The sequence below is a fragment of the Dermochelys coriacea genome, chromosome 23 (genome assembly GCF_009764565.3).
Source record: "Dermochelys coriacea isolate rDerCor1 chromosome 23, rDerCor1.pri.v4, whole genome shotgun sequence".
NCBI lineage: Eukaryota > Metazoa > Chordata > Testudines > Dermochelyidae > Dermochelys > Dermochelys coriacea.
In genome coordinates, this window is record NC_050090.1 from 16,450,081 (window position 1) to 16,468,332 (window position 18,252).

The following is an 18,252-nucleotide window of genomic DNA, read 5'->3' on the forward strand; positions in this document are numbered from 1 at the left end:
GATGACACCACACACGCGGCGGTTGGTTTTTTTCCCCAGGTTCTTTGTTTCCGTTTCCTTCCAGCCATGCACCGAGGAGAGTCCCTGGCCTCCGGTCCGAGCGCGGGGGCGCGGCGGGGAGGGGGGCCGGGGGGCGACAGTCTCCATTCATTATCAGCTCTTGTCGGCGGGGCTGTCTCTGTGCAGGGAGCCCTTCATGCTCTCCAGGTACTCTTGCTGGGAGACAGCCAGCACCGAGGCCAGGATCTCGTCCTCCCCAGTCGGTGAGACCTGCCGGGGGGCAGGGTTAGGGGCAGAGCACTCCACAGCCCCCAGTTCTCCCACTGGGAGCTGGGGGGGGATAGACCCCTCTACTCTGTGCCCCCCCAGTGCTTCTCCCTCCTCTCTGCCACATCCCCACCCCTCCCCTCCCTTCCCCCCAGACCCCCATTGCACAACCCCTCCCCTGCAGCCCCCCTCAGCACCCCCCCCAGGCACTGGGAGACAGGGAACACCTCCCAGTCCCTCTTGGCTTCAGGGGTATGGCCTCATTCAGAGCCCTCCTATTTGTCATCCGCTAAGGATGCCTGGGTTCTCTCCCCGACTCTGGGAGGGGCGTGGGTCTAGTGGTCAGAGCAGGGGGGCTGGGATCCAGGACGCCTGGGTTCTCTCCCCGGCTCCTGGGGGGCAGTGAGGGCTGGTGATTAGAGCAGGGAGGTGACACTCACCGACGCGTAGGAGACATCTGCTGCATGATGGCTCGGCACTCCAGGGCTGGGTACAAGGACACTAAGGGTGGGTCGCCTCGGCCACCTCCTGCCGATAACTGGCTGCTCGTGCCTGGGGAGGCAGGGATGGGGGGAGAGGGGGGTAAACAGCCTGAATGTTTTATTCATGGACCCTGAGATGCAGCCACCGCTGGGGGCAGGGCAGCTGGGGAACAGCCGCACATAACAGCACATGGGACGACCTTGTCTGGAGCCAAGATGCAGCCAGTTCTGGGGCGGGGCAGCTGGGAAACAGCCACACATAACGGCAACATGGGGACCCAGCGCCAAGATGCAGGCCCCTTGGGGCGGAGCCGGCGGGTGGGGAATGGCCACACCGGGGCAGTTGCTGGATCATCCACTCTGAGCTCCCGGGCGAGAGAGCGGAGAAACCCGGCTGGGCCGGCACCGAGCGCCGGGGCAGAGTCCCCTTGCCCGCCCCCCGGCACTGACCTGGCGCGCAGGGCGAGGGGGGTTTCGGCAGTGCCAGGGCGGCGGCGGTGCCCGGGAGGGCGGCTTCATGGCGGTGATGTCGCTGTGCAGGTCGGGGTGCTCGGGGGACGGGGCCGAGCTGCGCTGGCGCGGGAGCGGCTGCTCCAGTCCTCCAGGCCGCTGGTGGCCGCTGCCGTGGCCGAGCTGCAGGTCGCGCTGGCTTTCCGGGGCTGGGGGAGGGAGGCAAGGGGTGAGCCGCGAAGGAGCCCCCCGCCCGCCCCAGCCAATCCCCCGCCCTGGAGGGGAGAGGCCCGTGCCCCATTCCCCGTCCCCGGGAGCCAGGCAGGTCCCCAGAGGGGGCGGGGCCGGGGCGGGGCTCACCTGTCTGCTTGTTTCTCCTGGTCCCGCAGCCACTGCAGGTAGGACTCTCGGGCCACCTGCTCCTCGATGGCCTCGTTCGTGGCCTCCCAGTCGGTCGCTCGCTTCTTGTCCTCCAGCATCTGCTGCTCGATCCACGACTCCTCCGACGTCTTGATGGCGCTTTCATCAGCGACTGCTCCGCGTACTGCGGGGCGGGGGTGTCAGGGAGCCCCGCCCACATCGTGTCCCGCCCCCGCCCTGCCCCCCACATGCCTGGCCCTGTCCCCAGCCCCCCCCATGCAATGACACACCCAGCCCTCCCCCCATTCCCATGCGACAGGCCAGCCCCGCCCCCAGCTGGGACAGGCCCCCACCCAGTCTGTCAGACACCCTGTCCCCAGCCCCACCCCAACCACCCAGCCCTCACCCTCCAGAAGCAGAGAGCCCATTGGCTGAAAGGCAGCTCCCGCTCCACCCCACTCACTCCCTGGCTTGAAGGAGGGTAGCCCCAGCCCCACGCCGATGGTGGCCTTGTTGGGGTTCACCACGGAGTTTGTAGTGGATGTTGCGGTGGTAGGAGACCCGGATGGGCTCGTCCTCATTCTGCTGGATGCCGTGGAAGGTGTTGATGGGCTCTGCGAGGGGCAGGTGCGGCCTCGTTAGCAGGGAGACCCCAGCGTCCGGGCTTCCAGCCCCAGCCCCCTCCCACCCCTCAGAGCTAAGGAGAGAACCCAGGAGTTCTGGCTAATGCTACGAGCCAGAATGTACCATCTATAGCCTGGGAATACACGCACTCGAGTCCCCGGGGAGAATCGGCTTGGGGTGTGTGTCACACAGCGGGAATTGTGTCCTGTGCCCCCCGGCCCCTGCGAGGCGGGAGCCGTGAATCAGCCCATGAGCCCGAGTCAGCCGGCCAGGCCTGCTGGGAGGTTTTTCTGCGCGGTGTAGACCTGGCCTCTGAATGGAGACAAGAGACTGTTCCTTTGGAGCTGGTATTTCGGTGATCAGCTGGCGCCAGGGGCTGGACGTCACAGAGTGGGGGGGGGCTTAGAGGGGTGTCAGAGGACTGGGGGGCTCCTTTCATAGAGTACTTGTTCTTTCATAGAATATCAGGGTTGGAAGGGTCCTCAGGAGATCATCTAGTCCAACCCCCTGCTCAAAGCAGGGCCAATCCCCAATTTTTACCCCAGATCCCCTAATGGCCCTGTCAAAGATTGAACTCGCAACCCTGGGTTTAGCAGACCCAATGCCCAAACCACTGAGCTACCCCTCCCAGAGACACCTCATTACCCACGAGGCACAGTTGGGGTCTGAGCTGGGAGCGAGAAGCAGGGGGCCCCCTGGTACCTGTGCCGTACTGGTACACCTCCACGGGCCGGTTTGTACATCTCCGCCATGGCCTGCATCTCAATGTGGTTGCCATGGCAATTGTGTTTTCCCGCTTCCGGTTGATGTAGGTGGTGAAATCTTCAGTCACGTAGTTGGAGAAGTAATCGGCGTTTTTCATCTGCAGGGCGGGCCCCAGGGCCAGAGAAGGACTGTGATACAGGGCAGGGACTGGCCGGCTGAGGGGTGGGAAATGGGGCATGGGGCCTGTCCCCGCTGGGGGGCCGGCTCCCATCTGGCCGGGGGCAGGGACTGGTTGGCTCAGCGGGACAGGAAATGGGGCATGGGGCCTGAGGCCTGTCCCCTGTATGGGGCCGCGGCTCCCATCCAGCCCAGGGCGGGGACTGGCTGGCTCGAGGGTTGGGAATGGGGCACGGGGTCCGCGGGGGCCTGCCACAGGGGAAGATGCTAAGGTGGTCACCCTGGGGATCCCCCGAGCTCTGTCCCCCTGCCCCCGCTCACCAGGTAGTCCATACAGTGCTTCCGGACCACTTCGTGCATGTCCTGGTCTCCATACACCTGGTCAGCTGGAAGAAGGAGAGGCATGTCGGGAGACAGAACAGACGACGCGGAGGACGCTGGAGGGGGGCACACAAGACTTGCCACAGTGGGGCATACCCAGGGCCCATCCAGCCCAGTGTCCAGCCTGGTGCCAGGCACTTCAGAGGGAATGAACCGAACAGGGTGATTATCGCATGATCCATCCTCTGTCGTCCAGTCCCCGCATCTGGCAGTCAGAGGCTAGGGCCACTCGGGGCGAGGGCTGCGTCCCTGCCCATCCTGGCTAATGGCCACTGATGGACCCATCCTCCAGGAACTTAGCGAGCTCTTTTTTAACCCAGTTACAGTTCCAGCCTATGCACGTCCCTTGGCAAGGAGTTCCACAGGTTGACTGTGTGTTGGGTGAAGAAATACTTGGTTTTGTCTGTTTTAAACCTGCTGGCCATTCATTCCTCAGCTGATCACTAGTTCACGTGTCACATGAAGGGGTAAATAACATTTCCCTTTCACTATTCCCACCCGTCATGATTTTATAGACTTGTCATATCCCCCCTTTGTGGTCTCTTTCCCTAGCCGAACAGTCCCCCCTCTTCAGTCTCACCCCACACGGCAGCTGTTCCATCCCCTGATCATTTTTGCCCTTTTCCAATTCCAATAGTTTTTTGGGTTTTTTTTGAGATGGAGCGACCCTGTCTGCGTGCAGCATTCAAGGTGTGGGAGTCCTGTGGATTCACAGAGCAGCACTTGGATATTTCCTGTCTGATTGTCTGTCCCTCTCCTCACAGTCCCTAGCATGTCCGGGGCTTTATTTCCTGGTGCACATTGACGTTTTCACACAACCATCCACTGTGACTCCGAGCTCCGTTCCTGGAGCCTCCTGCGGCCTGGGACCAGGGCTGGGCTGGGATCCTGCTTCCATGTTTCAACGCTGAGTTTTTCAGGAGGTCCCTTGGTGCCAATCTTTGCTTGAGTAGTTTGTATCGGCTGCAACTTTGTCACCTCCCCATTCACCCCTTTTCCCAGGTCCTTTATGAATGTGTTGAATAGAGCTCGGTCCCAGCACAGCCCCCGGGGGGACCCCGCTATTTACCCGCTCCCACCGTCTGAAAACTGGCCATTCATTCCTACCCTATCTCCTGTCTTTTACCTTGGTACTGATTCATGAGACCTTCCCCCTGATCCCATGCCACCTGGAGTGCCAGGAAATAAAAAAGGTAAACTCCTAATTACAGACTGCCAGTCCCTGGCTCTAACCACTAGACACTGCTCCCCTCCAAGGAATCTTGGCATTAGACGAGCGGGGTTGGGCGCCAGGACTCCTGGGTTCTCTCCCGGCCTTGGGACGGGAGGGGGGGTCTAGTGGGTTAGAGCAGAGCGGATTAGGGCCCAGGACTCCTGGGTTCCATGCTGTCCTGGGTCCAGCTGTGTACATGGTACACCTTGAGGCTTAGCACCTTGACGTGCCAAGTGCTGCCTCATGGGAGCAAGTGACTCACCCCCCACCCCACACTGCAATGTAAACAAGGATGTGGGTGGGGGGGGGGGGCGCCTTGGCCAGCAGCTCCCGTCAGTCACATGGGGACCTGCTGGGTTTCCCAGAAGCCCGCGCTGCGGTCGGCCCATACGTTATTTATACCCACGCTCGGCAAAAAACACATGCTGCGAGCTGCGAAGGCGCACAAGAAAACAGGAAGCGAAAGACCACAGCTGTTTGCCCCCCCCACACTATTCCCCCCCCTGCCGTTACCAGGAGGCGGGGACAGAGCTAAGGGCAACTGAGGCAAACAGCAGCCAGACTTGAGAGGGAAACAAAGAATAGAACCTAGGAGTCCTGGTTCCCAGCATCCCCCACTCCCCTCCAGAATTGCAGAAGAGCAGGGCGTGGGTCTGGGAGCCAGGACTCTGGGTTCCATCCCTGGCTCTGGGAGGGGAGTGGAGTCTGGTGGTTAGAGCGGGGGGGGGCTGGGAGCCAGGACTCCTGGGTTCCATCCCTGGCTCTGGGAGGGGAGTGGGATCTAGTGGGTTAGAGCAGGGGGGCTGGGAGCCAGGACTCATGGGTTCTCTTCCTCACTGATGGTGCCTGGAGCAAGGAGGTCCCTGAGCGAGATCGCTCGGCCTGCTCAGGGGGACGTTCCGCCCACTGTGCATTGGGCATCGGAGTTCAGCTGGCTTTGGAAATGCCCAGGGGTGCAAGAGAATCCAGGAAACTCCTCCCCCGGGCCCACGTCGCCCCAAACGAGGCTAAACGAACAATCCCCTTTTCTAGCCCCTCCAGCGGCAGCCACCTGTCGGCCCTTCCGCAGCTCCTCGCAGCCGAGCCCCCCAGTTCTTTGCCATCATCTCCCCTCCGAGCCCCAAGCATGACGTTCCCACCCCAGGCCCCTGGCACTTCTCCCTCCCGCCTCAGGGGAGCTGCCCAGAGCCACGGTCAGGGAACTGGGAGCTGAGCTCAGCAGAGGAGACCGGACAAGCGCGGCTCATTTAGGCCGAATACGGAGACTCGTCAACCCCAGAAATTCATGGATTCCAAGGCCAGAAGGGAGCATTCTGTGTCGTACGCCCTCCTGCGTAACAGGCCAGGGAGCAGCGTGGAGCTTTTCGGACACGATCCCAGCTGGATTGGGAAGTTGGAGAACCCACCGCGCCCGGCGGTGAATTGTTCCAGGGTTAGTTCCCATCCCCGGGAAAAGGGATCGGGGTGGAGGAAGGTTGTGGGGAGAGCTGCTCTTCTGAACAGAGTGAGAAGAAGCGGGAGGAACCGAGCCGGGAGTAAATCTTCCTGAGCCGCTTTGAAAGGAGTCAAGGGGTTTTGATGGCCCTGAACAGACGCTTGTCCCAGCCCGTGAGACCCCGGCAAGGAGGGCCGGACATGGGTTCACTGCGCCGGTCCGGCATCCAGCTGGCAGACACAAGCTCCTGATTCCCGTCTGCTTTCCCTCCGCTGTCTGGAGCTCACCTTTTCCAGATGCTACTGAAATACGTTGAATAACGTACAGCACCTGACAACAGGTCCCCAGCGCGCCTAGACCCTATCGTAATACATCTAATATGCCACGTACAGTGCCTGGCACAATGGGTCCCCAGCGCGCCTAGACCCTACCATAATACAGCTAATATACCACGTACAGCACCTGGCACAACGGGTCTCCAGAGCGCTTAGACCCTACTGTAATACACCCAATAGATAATGTACAGTGCCTGGCACAACGGGTCCCCAGCACACGTAGACCCTACCATAATACACCTAATATACCACGTACAGCGCCTGGCACAATGGGTCTCCAGCGTGCTTAGACTCTACCATAATACACCTAATAGATAATGTACAGTGCCTGGCACAACGGGTTCCTTGTATAACATGGGCTCCTACAAGTGCCAGCTGAGATGGGGGGCTCCCACTATGCCAAGCGCTGCATATATCCCCTCCCGGAGAGAGATCAGAGCCCCCCCCAGGCTAGGTACCACACATACCGCTCCCCATCTCCCACCCAAGTGAAATCAGTGCCTTGGTGCTGGACAGGCCCCACTGACCAATATCGGGCCCCATCGCACGGGGCCGTACCCGGACCCCCCCACCAAAACCAAGATGGAGGTCCCTGTTCCACCAGGCACTGGGCGGATGCTGCGCAGACACACAGCGAGAGAGAGTCCTGACCCTGGAGAGTTTCCAGTCAACACAGACAAACGCCAGGAGGAGAAACAGAGGCACCGATAGCAGGGCAGTGGTCTGCCCAAGTTCACCCAGCCCGTCTGGGAATAGAACCCAGGTGTCAGAGGCCCAGAGCTGTCGCCACGTAACCAGATCATGATGCGCCAGTCAAAAGCAGTGTCCCCCCCGGATTGACAGTCTCCCCTCCTGACTAATAGACGTACCGAGGAACTGAGTGATGGCTCCCTCCCGTAACAAGCGGACGGCTCCCTGGCTACGTCAGCAGCGATCACTCAGATTTATTTTAACCACCTCGCCGCAGCCCTCTCAGACCTCTGTCCAGGTTTCCATCCAAACAATTAACCGCTCTTTGGGGGTGGGGGAGAAATCAACCCACGTGGGCAAGTGTGAAATCTACAAACGGACCCGGGCCCAGCGCCTGGCAACACAGGGTTAACAGTACACAGGGTGGGACACCCAAAAGGATTGCGGAGCTTAAAGGGATTTAGAGATTGCTTGCCAAGATACAGCCACCTCTGGGTGGGGCAACTTGGGAACCGCCACACACACCACAGGGGAATGGCTCGCATGGCACTGAGGTGCAGCCACCTCTGGGTGGGGCAGCTGGGAATAGTTTTAGCTCCAAGTCAACACTCACTGCTAGAGCTACGAACGTAGTGGGACCCAGGACTCCTGGGTTCTCTCCCGGCTCTGGAAGAGACCGAGGTCTAGTGGCTAGAGTGTGGGGGGTGTCAGGACTTCAGAGTCCTATCCCTGCTTCGGTCATTACCTCCTCCTCACCCTCTGCGGTGGTCGGAGAAAGCAGCTGCCCCCCAGGGTGGGAGGGGCCCAGTGTATGTAAATTGCCAGCTATTCTTAGCAGCCAAATTCCCCATTGTGGCTGGAGGAAGAGGAAAACTCAGTAACCGCGAAGGCAGGCCAACCAGTGGTGTGTGTGGTGTTTCCGCCCCCAGCACGCAGGGATGACCCCTGCTCCCTGAGCACACACCCGCCGCTGCGCAGCCGTTCCCTGGCTCCTCCGCCCCAGACGTGGCTGCATCTCAGCACCCAAGAAGCCAGCCTGGGAAGCCATTAGGGGTCCTTTGGAATGGAAGACGAAGCAGTAGAAATGCGGGGGGCAGGTCATATGGGTCCAATGGGTTAGAGCGGGGCGGGGCTGGAAGCCAGGATGCCTGGGTTCTCTCGCTGGTGCTGGGAAGGGAGTGGGGACTGGTGCTTAGAGCATGGGGGGGCTGGAAGCCAGGACTCCTGTGTTCTCTCCCTGGTTCCCCAGTGGCGCTGTGGCCATATATATGAACGGTGCTAAGTGAGTCCCAGGCAGGGTTAAGTGAGCCAGGGAAGGACGGAAGCTAACGCGGGGGGAAGGTTTTCCCCTGGGGGCAGCTGGACGTTAGGGGCGAAGAGCCGCTGGGGGGGGGGCGTTATGGGAACAGAGATAGAGCAGCAGTCACCTGCCTCCCCCTTATCGACCTTGCGAGTTTCAGTTTCTATCAAAACAGGGTGGTTGAAATTCCCCCACCCCTCACACCACAAAAGCTTCTAATACTGGGGTTTCAGTCACTTCTCGGTGCTCACAAGACCCCCTCCCTCCCCCAGCCAAGGACAGAAACCCAGGCGTCCTGGCTCCCAGCCCCCCTCTAACCCAGGGAGGATGTGTGGGACATGTGCTGATGCTCGGGGCAAGGAACGTTCCACATGGGGGCAGGTGGAAAACCCATCAAAAGAGGAAGGAAACCGACACACGGCTGGGAAAAATACGTGTAATTGACGAGAGGCAATGACTATCTTTAATCTACGCAGAGGTTAGAGCGGGGGGGGGCTGGGAGCCAGGACTCCTGGTTCTGTCCCCATGGCCGTACCACTGCTGGCAGAGAGACGAGTTAAAAACAGAGACAGAATGCCCTTAAGACACGTCAGCAAAATAAAGTGAGAGCACTGGATTGCGGGAGCCAGCAGGAAAGTCAGAGAGGGCACCACTGCTGGCAGAGACGAGCTGTGTGTGGGAAGGTGCCCTCGCTGTAGTTCGGAGGCCGGGCGGGGCCCTCCGGGTGGCTGCATCTGGGGAGCAGTGACCACTGACAAGGCCTTGCCAGCCTGGGCAGACCAGGAGCAAAACATGACACTGCAACAACCTCCTCTGAGTCAGCAAAACCCTGCCCCGACTCAGCAGCCACGCCGGCCCCCTGCCAACCCTGCGCCAGCGATGGGAGCCAGGACGCCTGGGTTCTCTGCCAGCTCTGGGAGGGGCATGGAGTCTGGTGGGTTAGAGCATGGGGGGGGGGGGGCTGGGAGCCGGGACTCCTGGGTCTCTCTGCACCTACCTCAAACTACTGCCGCCCCCCCCCCCCAAAACACAGATCCCGCTAGCCTGGCTCATTCTCCCGCACCCCCCCACCCCCGGAGCGCCCTGCTCCCCGCACCTGCAGCGTCATGGGACAATCTGCAGCCACACTTTGCTGCGTCAGGGGCGATAAAGGAGGGGGGAGCGGGCACGGGCCCTGGGCAAGGGAAGCTGTTTATCTCGGCAGAAGGAAGCGGGTGTGTGGGCTCCAGGAGACCGGCAGAGGGGAAGGCAATGCCAGGGTTGTGCTGCCCCTGCTGGTCAGACGGTAAAAGCACCGACAGGGTAACAGACGTCATGCCTGTGAGACTGAGATGCGGCCACCTCCGGGGAGGGGCAGCTGGAGAACAACTGCACATAACACCCCACAGGGATGGTTCACCTGGTATGGAAATGCAGTCCGTGTGCTACCCCCAGTTCTTATGTTCAGTCCCTATGGGGTGGAGTCCGGATCTCATTCAGGGTGCTCCCCAAATCTTGGTGACTGGCATCTGCAGCACCCGGACCATTGGGGGGCCCCCCGATCAAGGAATCCCTCACCTCTTGGGGGGGTGGGGGTAGAACAGAGTTCAGGGAAAGGTGCAGGGTCACTGATTCCCCACCCCTTCATATGAAGGGAGTTATACATACCTATGGGTCAAATGAGCAGCTGATCATGGGGCCTAGGGGTGGCGGGACAGACAAAGATGGATTTAGGGATTAGAGATGTCAATCAATATAAGGCCAATGATTGACATGGAAAGCGCCCCCAGCCCAGCCCCCCACAGCATGGCCCTGCCTGCCTGGGGAGAGCCCCCCTCACCCAGCCCCCCACCACTGGGGCTCCCTGTTTCTCCTTGGGGCTCATGGGGAAGGGCTGGGGACTCAGAACTCCTGGCTTCTATTCCCAGCTCTGCCCCTTGCCTTGACCTCGTGCCTCGATTTCCCCTTGTGCCCCTTGTCAGCATCCACGGGAAGCTCGTCTGGGCAGGGCCTGTCTCTCACGAGGTATTGGTGCCACGGCCAGCACAACAGGGGCCCCAATCCTGGCTGGGAGGCCCCTCCTCGAGGGATCTGCCTGACCCTAATCCTCCATCATATAATCTCACCTGAAAGCCGCCCCTGTCCCCTGCTTTGTCCAACCCAGAGCCACGGCCCCACAACTCACCAGAGATCACCCTGAAACCAGCTGGCAGACAGCAGAGAACATCCCCCTGCCCCCCTTTCCAGGATCATGAGGTCAGGGCCCAGCGGAACCATCCAATCTCACCACAGGGACCCCAGCCCCCTCAAACCTGACCCTACAACACCCCATCCTTACAGCTCTCCCACAGGAGACCACCCCTGACCCCCCAATCCTCTCTCATGCCCCCCCAACGCCGACCCTCAAACCCCATCCTTACGACACCCCAACCCTGCCCCAAATCCCCCCATCCATCACTCATGACCCCCAACTCTGACCTGCTCCCCAGCAGGTACCCACCTCAACCCCCCAGCCTCCCAGCACTGACGCCCCTCCCCACCACGGCCCCTCCAACTCTGACCTGCTCCCCCAACTTATCCCAGAAGGGCTGGGAAGGAGATCTGGGTGATGCCCTGACGGGGGTCCCCACATCCCCCCCAGACCCCAACTTACCCACAGCCCGGAATAAACAAGCCCCATCCTCCTTCATCTGCTTGATGATGAAACCTTTCTTCTCCCGCAGCGACTTCTCAAACCTGTTCTCCTGCTGGACACAAGAGAGCAGCGCGTCAGCAAGTTACCATGGCGCTGCTCGCCGAGCCCCCCAGTGATCCCCCTGGTGCCCCCCACCCGACAGCGCAGCACGCTGAGCCCCACGGCACCCCCCCCCCGAGCCTCCTCGCGCTGTTAGTCGAGCCCCCTGGTGCCCCCCAGCCCAACAGCGCCGCTTACTGAGCCCCCCCGGCTCCCCCCGCCCCACTGCACCCCCTGCCGAGCCCCCCGGCTCCCCCTGCCGAGCCCCCCAGTGTCCCAGCCCCCTGCCCCATGGCTCCGCTTGCCGAGCCCCCCGGTGCCCCCCACCGCACTGCACCTCCTGCCCCACAGTGCTGCTCGCCGAGCCCCCCAGCACCCGGCCGTAACTGCCAGGGGAGAGAGCCTCTGGCCGAGCCCCGCAGCCCGTTCCCCACAGCACAGCACCCCCTAGTGCCCAGCTCTGACTGCCAGGAGAGAGTCCCCCTGCCCAGCCCCCTTATCTCCCATCTCCTAAGGCCCCCAGAATCTGGCACAATACGTACATGGTGTATTACAGAGCACTGGGGCGCAGCACTCCTGGGCTCTCTCCCTGGCTCGGGGGGGAAGGGGGGGGCTGGGAGCCAGGATCCAAGCTCAAGACCCTGGAAGGTCTAAGCTCAGTCTCCCAGCTGAGGCCCCCCAGCTGCGTATGGAGTATCACCCCATGGCCCGGGCGCTCGCAGCAGCGACGTCAGGACGGATTGGGTTACAGATGAGATTCCATCTGGCCCTGAGTGGGAAAGCGGGTCGGCCAGCGGCACGCAACCCCCCCGCCACGCTGCCCTGGAAATGCCTCCCCCCAACTTCAGCTGTGGAACCCGGCTCCCCATCTTGGCTTGCCATATTAAGTATTAATGGACCTGAGGTAGCAGACGTCTATTACAAACGTGTACAGCACCAGACACGCCCCCCCCAGGTCCCCCTTCCCTGATCTCAGCTGAGGGGATCCCCCACGGCCCTGGGCTCTGCCCTGATCCCAGCCCCATGGGGAAGAGATCCCACAGGACCAATAGCCCACTGGGGTGGGGTTTCCCCTGAATGCCAGGCCCTGTGAAGCCAGCCCGGATTGGGGATTCCCCCCCACCCCATGGCTAGATAAACCAGACCCCAATACAGGAACGCCTGGCAGGTCTAGGGCAGCCCTGGTCCAGGCTTTTTCCCAAAGTCCTGTTCACTTAGGCCAAGCGACATCCCACAATCCCCTGCAACAGCCCAACTCAACAGGCAGCTAGGCAAGCTGCCAACAACCGAGAGACAGTCGGCCTACGTCTGGGCACCCTCGCGCCTGGATTGTAGGGATGGGTGATGGATCTGTCACTAGGCCAGTTACCCCAGCAGTACCCTGCACTGCCACGTGTGACACACCGGCCTCTCTTTCCGGCCCAGGTTATTCCTGGCCTTCAGCACCAGCCCCGCCTGGAGCGGGTCGCTCCCCGAACCAACAGGCGGGCAGCACAATTCACCCACACCTCCCCCAGTGCCCTGCGCAACCCAGAACCCCACGTTGCCGGGGGCAGGGCTGACGGTAATTCCACCCCACTGCGGCCAGGGCAGGGCTGGGTTCAGGCTGCGGGATCAGGGAGGCTCTGATCTGCCTCTGTACAGCGCCTGGCACAAGAGCTCCCCCACACTGGGTACTGCTGTAATACACCTAATAGATAACATACAGTGCCTGGCACCAGGCCCCCCCTCCCACACACTATCGTAATATACCTAATAGATAACATACAACACATGGTCAAGGCCCCCCTACCCCTGGCACTACTGTAATACACCTAATAGATAACATACAGCACCTGGCACAAGGGGGGGGGAGTGTCCTGGGTGCTACCATAATACATCTAATAGATAACATACAGGACCTGGCACAATTCCCCCCCCCCAATACTGTAATACACCTAATAGATAACACACAGTGCCTGGCAGAAAGGGGCCCCGGTCCAGGATGGAGGTCCTGCATACTACCAAAATTCACCTACTGTACCCTGTCGAGCACCCAGCACATTGAGGTCCTGGGGCAGGACTGGGCTCCTAGATGCTACAGTAACACAGAGTCTCCTGCCCCCGTGCAGTTCACTTTTCACCACTGCTAGGATCCCATGATGAAGCTAGTTAGTTCCACCTGCTCACCTGGTGAATTGTGTCTCTCTCACACTATAAATACTATATAAAGTATTATATAATATATATATATATATACACACTATATAAAGTACTATATAAAGATAAAGAGGGTGAATGTCTTCAGTTTCAATACCCCAATGTACGAGAACTGAGGGAGCAAGAGAGCGGGTTGGTAGGTCAGCAGGCTCAATCGCTCGCTCGCAGAGGTGTGAACCGCCCGGAGCGCGATCCACGCAGCCTGAACCTGAGCCAATCGCTCCCAGAGTGGGGAGCCTGTTACTCTAATTGGGTGTCAACATGAAAGCCCGTGTCAGTGTTAGCTATTTAATCACTTTTGAAGGGGCTAAATTTTCCCCTCATGCAATGAGCACATTACAAAACTGGCTAAATGCCCCCCCAAGCAGGGCTCATCCCCTCCAAGAGGGGGCAGCAGGTACCCATCCCAGCCCCACCACCCCTCCCTCCACCTCCTATTTATCTCTGCACACACTGTCCTTCCAGCCCCCTGTGAAGCCACGTTGGGAGAAAGGTTGGCACAGTCTCTCAGGGCACCGGATCAGGACGCGAGTGTGCGTGGGTGAGAGAGAGAGAGATCCATTAGAGGCTCAAACCCTGCTGGGAGGAGGGAGGGCATGTGAGCGGATGATCGCTAGAGGGGTTTGGCTGGGGATGTAGAGAGAGTACGGTGGTCTGGGAAGCAGGAGAAAGAGACCCAGGGATGGGACAGGCTAAGGGGTTCCCAAGGGAGGGAGGGACGGACAGGACCCCAGACAAGGGGGGGCACAGCATGCTCCCAGTCAACCCTGATTTGCAGATGATCTGGTAGAACTGGCCACTACGTGGCAGAAACCCCACGGGATCAGCCCCGAGTCCCATGTGAAACAGGACCCACCTGGCACCAGCCTGGTCACGCCAGTATCTTTAGGCACCTGGTCTGCACCAACAGCGCCACTGACCACCCTCCCGGGAGCCCCTGGATGCCTGGGTTCCCAGTGTGCTCAGGGGATGAGAGCCTCCAGATGCCTGGGTCCCTAGAATCCCGCCTCCAAGGGGAATACAGGCCTGGATACCTGGGTCCCAGCATCCCAGCCACTGGATCTCGGTGGGGTGGAGTGGAGTGGAGTTCACAGATCAAGTGCCCTCTAATGAGTAAGAATGAGTGCTGGGGGGGGCAGCTCAGGGGTACCTTGCACCTCAACAGCAATAAGGGGGGTAAATAGGAGACTAATAGGGTGACAATAAAAGGGCTCCCTCAGAGCCCACTGCACAGGGTGGGGATAGAGCTGGAAAACCAGCATACCCCTACAGCTCAGAGTATCCCCAATAAGTGCCAGAGCGGCCCCCCGTTCCCTCCCCTCCAGTGGACAGGCCCCCCATTCCCCTATCACATAGAAGGGGGCCATGGGGAAATGTAAGGGTCACCACCCGATTGTTACATCCCTCCCCTCCATCATATTGGGGGAGGTCTCCCACCTCCACATTCCCTACCTCAAGATCACAGCCCACCCCATAAGAGGGAGCAGGGTCCCCCATCAACATCTCCCCAGTCGGAACTGCCCCTGCCCCCATATCAGAGGAAGGGGGCTCAGCACACATCTGAAAGGGGAGTGCCTCCCACAGATCAGAGAGTAGAGGATCTTCCCTCCCCCCCCCAAACGAGGTGGCATTGCTCCCCTCCAGCCCAGGTCATGGGGGAGGGGATCCCACCCATTCCCAAGGAGAGACTCCCCCCAGGATACCTCCTCTAAGTGGGTGGTTCCCCTATACCTCAGAGGGGATCCTGATCCTGGCCACAGCTCAGAAGAGGGCCCGCTATACCTGGGGGGGGCCCAGCCGGGGGGGGTCCTCCCCCCCACAGCCCAGTGTGCCTGCCCCACCCAGGGCACCTGTTACAGAAAGGGTGGGTCCCTCTGTGCCCCCACAGCCCCCAACAAAGGAGAAATCCCTCATTCCCCAGCATAGCTCAGAGGAGACTAGCCCAGAGGAAGGAGGGTCCCCCAATAGCCATGGAGTCCTCACAGACCCCCAGAGACAGGTCCCAATCTCCCAGAGCCCAGAAGAGGGGGGTCAGGGTCCCCCCTCAAACCTCCCCCCATACCTGGGGTCCTCCCAATACTCACCAGAAGGGGATCCCTCTCCCCCTATACCCACCCAGAAGGGGGAGATAAGGGCCTCCCATGCCCCCCAGAAAGGGGTCCCCCAACCCCCGCAGAAAGTGGGAGGTCAGGGCCCTCCATACCCTCACAGAAGGGGGCCCCTCTCCCCACTAGAGGGGGAAATCAGGGCCCCCTATAGCTGGCAGATGGGAGATCCCCCAGACGCCCCGGAAGGGGGAGATCAGGGCCCCCCACAGCCACCAAGAGGGGGATCCCCAGCCCCCCAAAAGCTGCCAGAAGGGGTATCCCCGGCCCCCCCGGAAGGCAGAGACCAGGGCCCCCCAGCCAGGGGAGACCAAGGCCCACCGTAGCCGGCCGGAGGGGGATCCCCTGCCCCCCCCCAAGGGAGAGATCAGGGCCCCCCCATAGCTGCCAGAAGGGGGATCCCCGGGGCCCCCAGCCAGGGGAGACCAGGGCCCGCCACAGCCAGCAGGAGGGGCATCCCCAGCCCCCCCGAAGGGGGATCCCCGGGCCCGGCCCCGCCCCGCCGCAGGGGCCCCCGGTACCTGCTCCACCGTGGCCGGGTCCAGGCTCTCCCCGCGGGCCGCCGCCGTCTCGTACTCGTCCTCGCTGTTGCAGCCGGCGCCGCCGCCGGCCTCGTCGCGCTCGGGGCTGGAGCCCGGGCCGGGGCCCCCCTGGCGCCGCCGCTTGCTGTGGCCGGGCCCCGAGCAGCAGCCCCCGCCCCGGGCCTCGCCCGGCCCCAGCAGCGGGGCCCCGTCCAGCCCCCCGAGCGGGTCCCCGCCGCCCCCGGCCCCGCCGGGGCCCGGCGGCGGCGGCGAGCCGGCCGGGGCGCCCCCCAGCGCGCCGGGGGGGGCGAGGCCCGGGATCGGGCCCCTCCGCCGCGGGGATCGGGGCCGGCGGGGGGGCCGCCCCCGCCGCCGGGCCCCCCCCGCGCGTGCGAGTCCGGGCCGGGCCCCCCGCGCGGGTGGGGGTGGGGGTCGGCGCCGCCCACCCCGCCCGGGGCCGCGGCGCGGGGGGGGGCCGCCCGGCGGGTCCCGCTCCCCGTCCCCCGCCGCCGGGCAGGGCTTCTTCTTGGGCAGGATCGTCATGGCCGGCAGGGAGCGGGGCCCGGCTGGGCCGGCGGGCGGGGCTGGCCCCGGATGGAGGGGCTGGGGGGGCGGGGGACCCGGAGGGAGGGGCTAAGGGGGGTCCCCGGGGGCGGGGGACCCGGAGGGAGGGGCTAAGGCGATGGTGGGGCCCCGGATGGAGGGGCTGGGGGGCGGGGGACCCGGAGGGAGGGGCTAAGGGGGGTCCCCGGGGGCGGGGGACCCGGAGGGAGGGGCTAAGGCGATGGTGGGGCCCCGGATGGAGGGGCTAAGGGGGGGTTCCGGGGGGGCGGGGGACCCGGAGGGAGGGGCTAAGGGGGGGTTCCGGGGGGGGCGGGGGACCCGGAGGGAGGGGCTAAGGGGATGGTGGGGACCCGGAGGGAGGGGCTAAGGGGGGGTCCCCGGGAGGCGGGGGACCCGGATGGAGGGGCTAAGGGGGGGTTCCGGGGGGGCGGGGGACCCGGAGGGAAGGGCAATGGGGATGGTGGGGACCCGGATGGAGGGGCTAAGGGGGGTCCCCGGGGGGGCTCCCTCTGCCCCACAAACTCACTGCCCCCCCATGGGGAGGGGTCAGGGGGCGAAAGGACCCCGGGGGGAGGGGCGGGCAGCAGCCTCGGGCGGCCGGACGCAGACGAATCAACCCCTCCTCGCTCGCCCGCTCCTTCCCCCTCCCCCGCCCCGTTGCGACTTTTTGACCCTTCCCGGCTTCCGCGACAGCCCCTCGCGCTCGGCCACGGCCTAGTGTCAACATCAACACAGCCGGCCCCTGACCCCGCGCGCTCACTTCCGCCGTCACGCCCCTTAGCAACGCCGGGGCGGGACTAGGCACGCCTCGGCAACGGCCCAGATTTCACTGGCTGCCACGCGCGGCCTCACGGTCATTGGACAGAGATTGACGGGCCCAACTATCTGATTGGCCGTGGCTCAGCGGCAAATTAAGAGAGGTCCCACCCACCCCCATTTTCTCACTCCAATACCCTCTCCCACAGCCCATAGCAACGACACAGCGGAAGGCGGGATCTGGGCCGCCCTTAGTAACAGTGAATTGTCTGATTGGCTCAGACGTGAAGGTCTCATTTATGATTGGCCGAACAGCACGGAACCGATTTCTGATTGGCTCAGCGGTGGAGGACTCTTTTCTGATTGGCTGAGAGACAAGGAACCAATTTCCAAATACCTGAAAGGCAAAGGAGCCATCTCTGATTGGCTGGGAGACGGAGACGACGTCTTTCATTGGCTACGAAGGACCTACCCTCGCTTCTGATTGGCTGTTGGACAGGCTCCGCATCTCCGATTGGAGGACGCTCACTTCTCATTGGTTGGACATCAGAGGGCAGCTCTCTGATTGGCCAAGAAGAAAGGCCTCCATTCTCATTGGGTGAAATGCGTCATCCAATCAAAGGCCCCCTTCCCCTCTAGCCCCGCCCTGCCCTGGGGGAGCCGGCACGGCAACCGCTCTGATTGGCTGAGGTGGCTGCCACTCAAATACAGTCCCACCCCCTTTTCTCACCTATTAACCCACTCGACCCACCAAGCCAGCCAGCCCCAAGGGGCGGTAGAGAACCCAGGAGTCCGGGCTCCCGGACCCCGCCCCCATCCCAGAGCTGGGTAGAGAACCCAGGAGGCCTGTCCTGGGGCCGGCGCCTGCTAGTCACCCCCCTGCCCTGGGTATGCTGGAGCTGGCGCCCCCTGGGGCCCCCTTGCATCGCAGCCCCCGACCCGCACCCCAAGGAAAGTCAGGAGTCAGGGGTCTGA

At 62.4% G+C, this 18,252-nt stretch overlaps 1 protein-coding gene across 1 annotated transcript; it reads right to left on the reverse strand.

Moving 5' to 3' along the window:
- Window positions 1-153: 153 nt before the first annotated feature.
- On the reverse strand, window positions 154-16,591 carry OTUD5 (OTU deubiquitinase 5). The gene is given in 14 exon segments (XM_038381411.2): window positions 154-270; window positions 704-819; window positions 1,200-1,256; window positions 1,259-1,333; window positions 1,336-1,413; window positions 1,522-1,731; window positions 2,023-2,092; window positions 2,094-2,173; window positions 2,886-2,919; window positions 2,921-2,968; window positions 2,971-3,045; window positions 3,387-3,451; window positions 11,052-11,145; window positions 15,958-16,591. Coding segments are annotated over 14 exon segments (1,662 nt in total). The 5' UTR covers window positions 16,501-16,591.
- Between the last annotated feature and the right edge of the window lie 1,661 nt (window positions 16,592-18,252).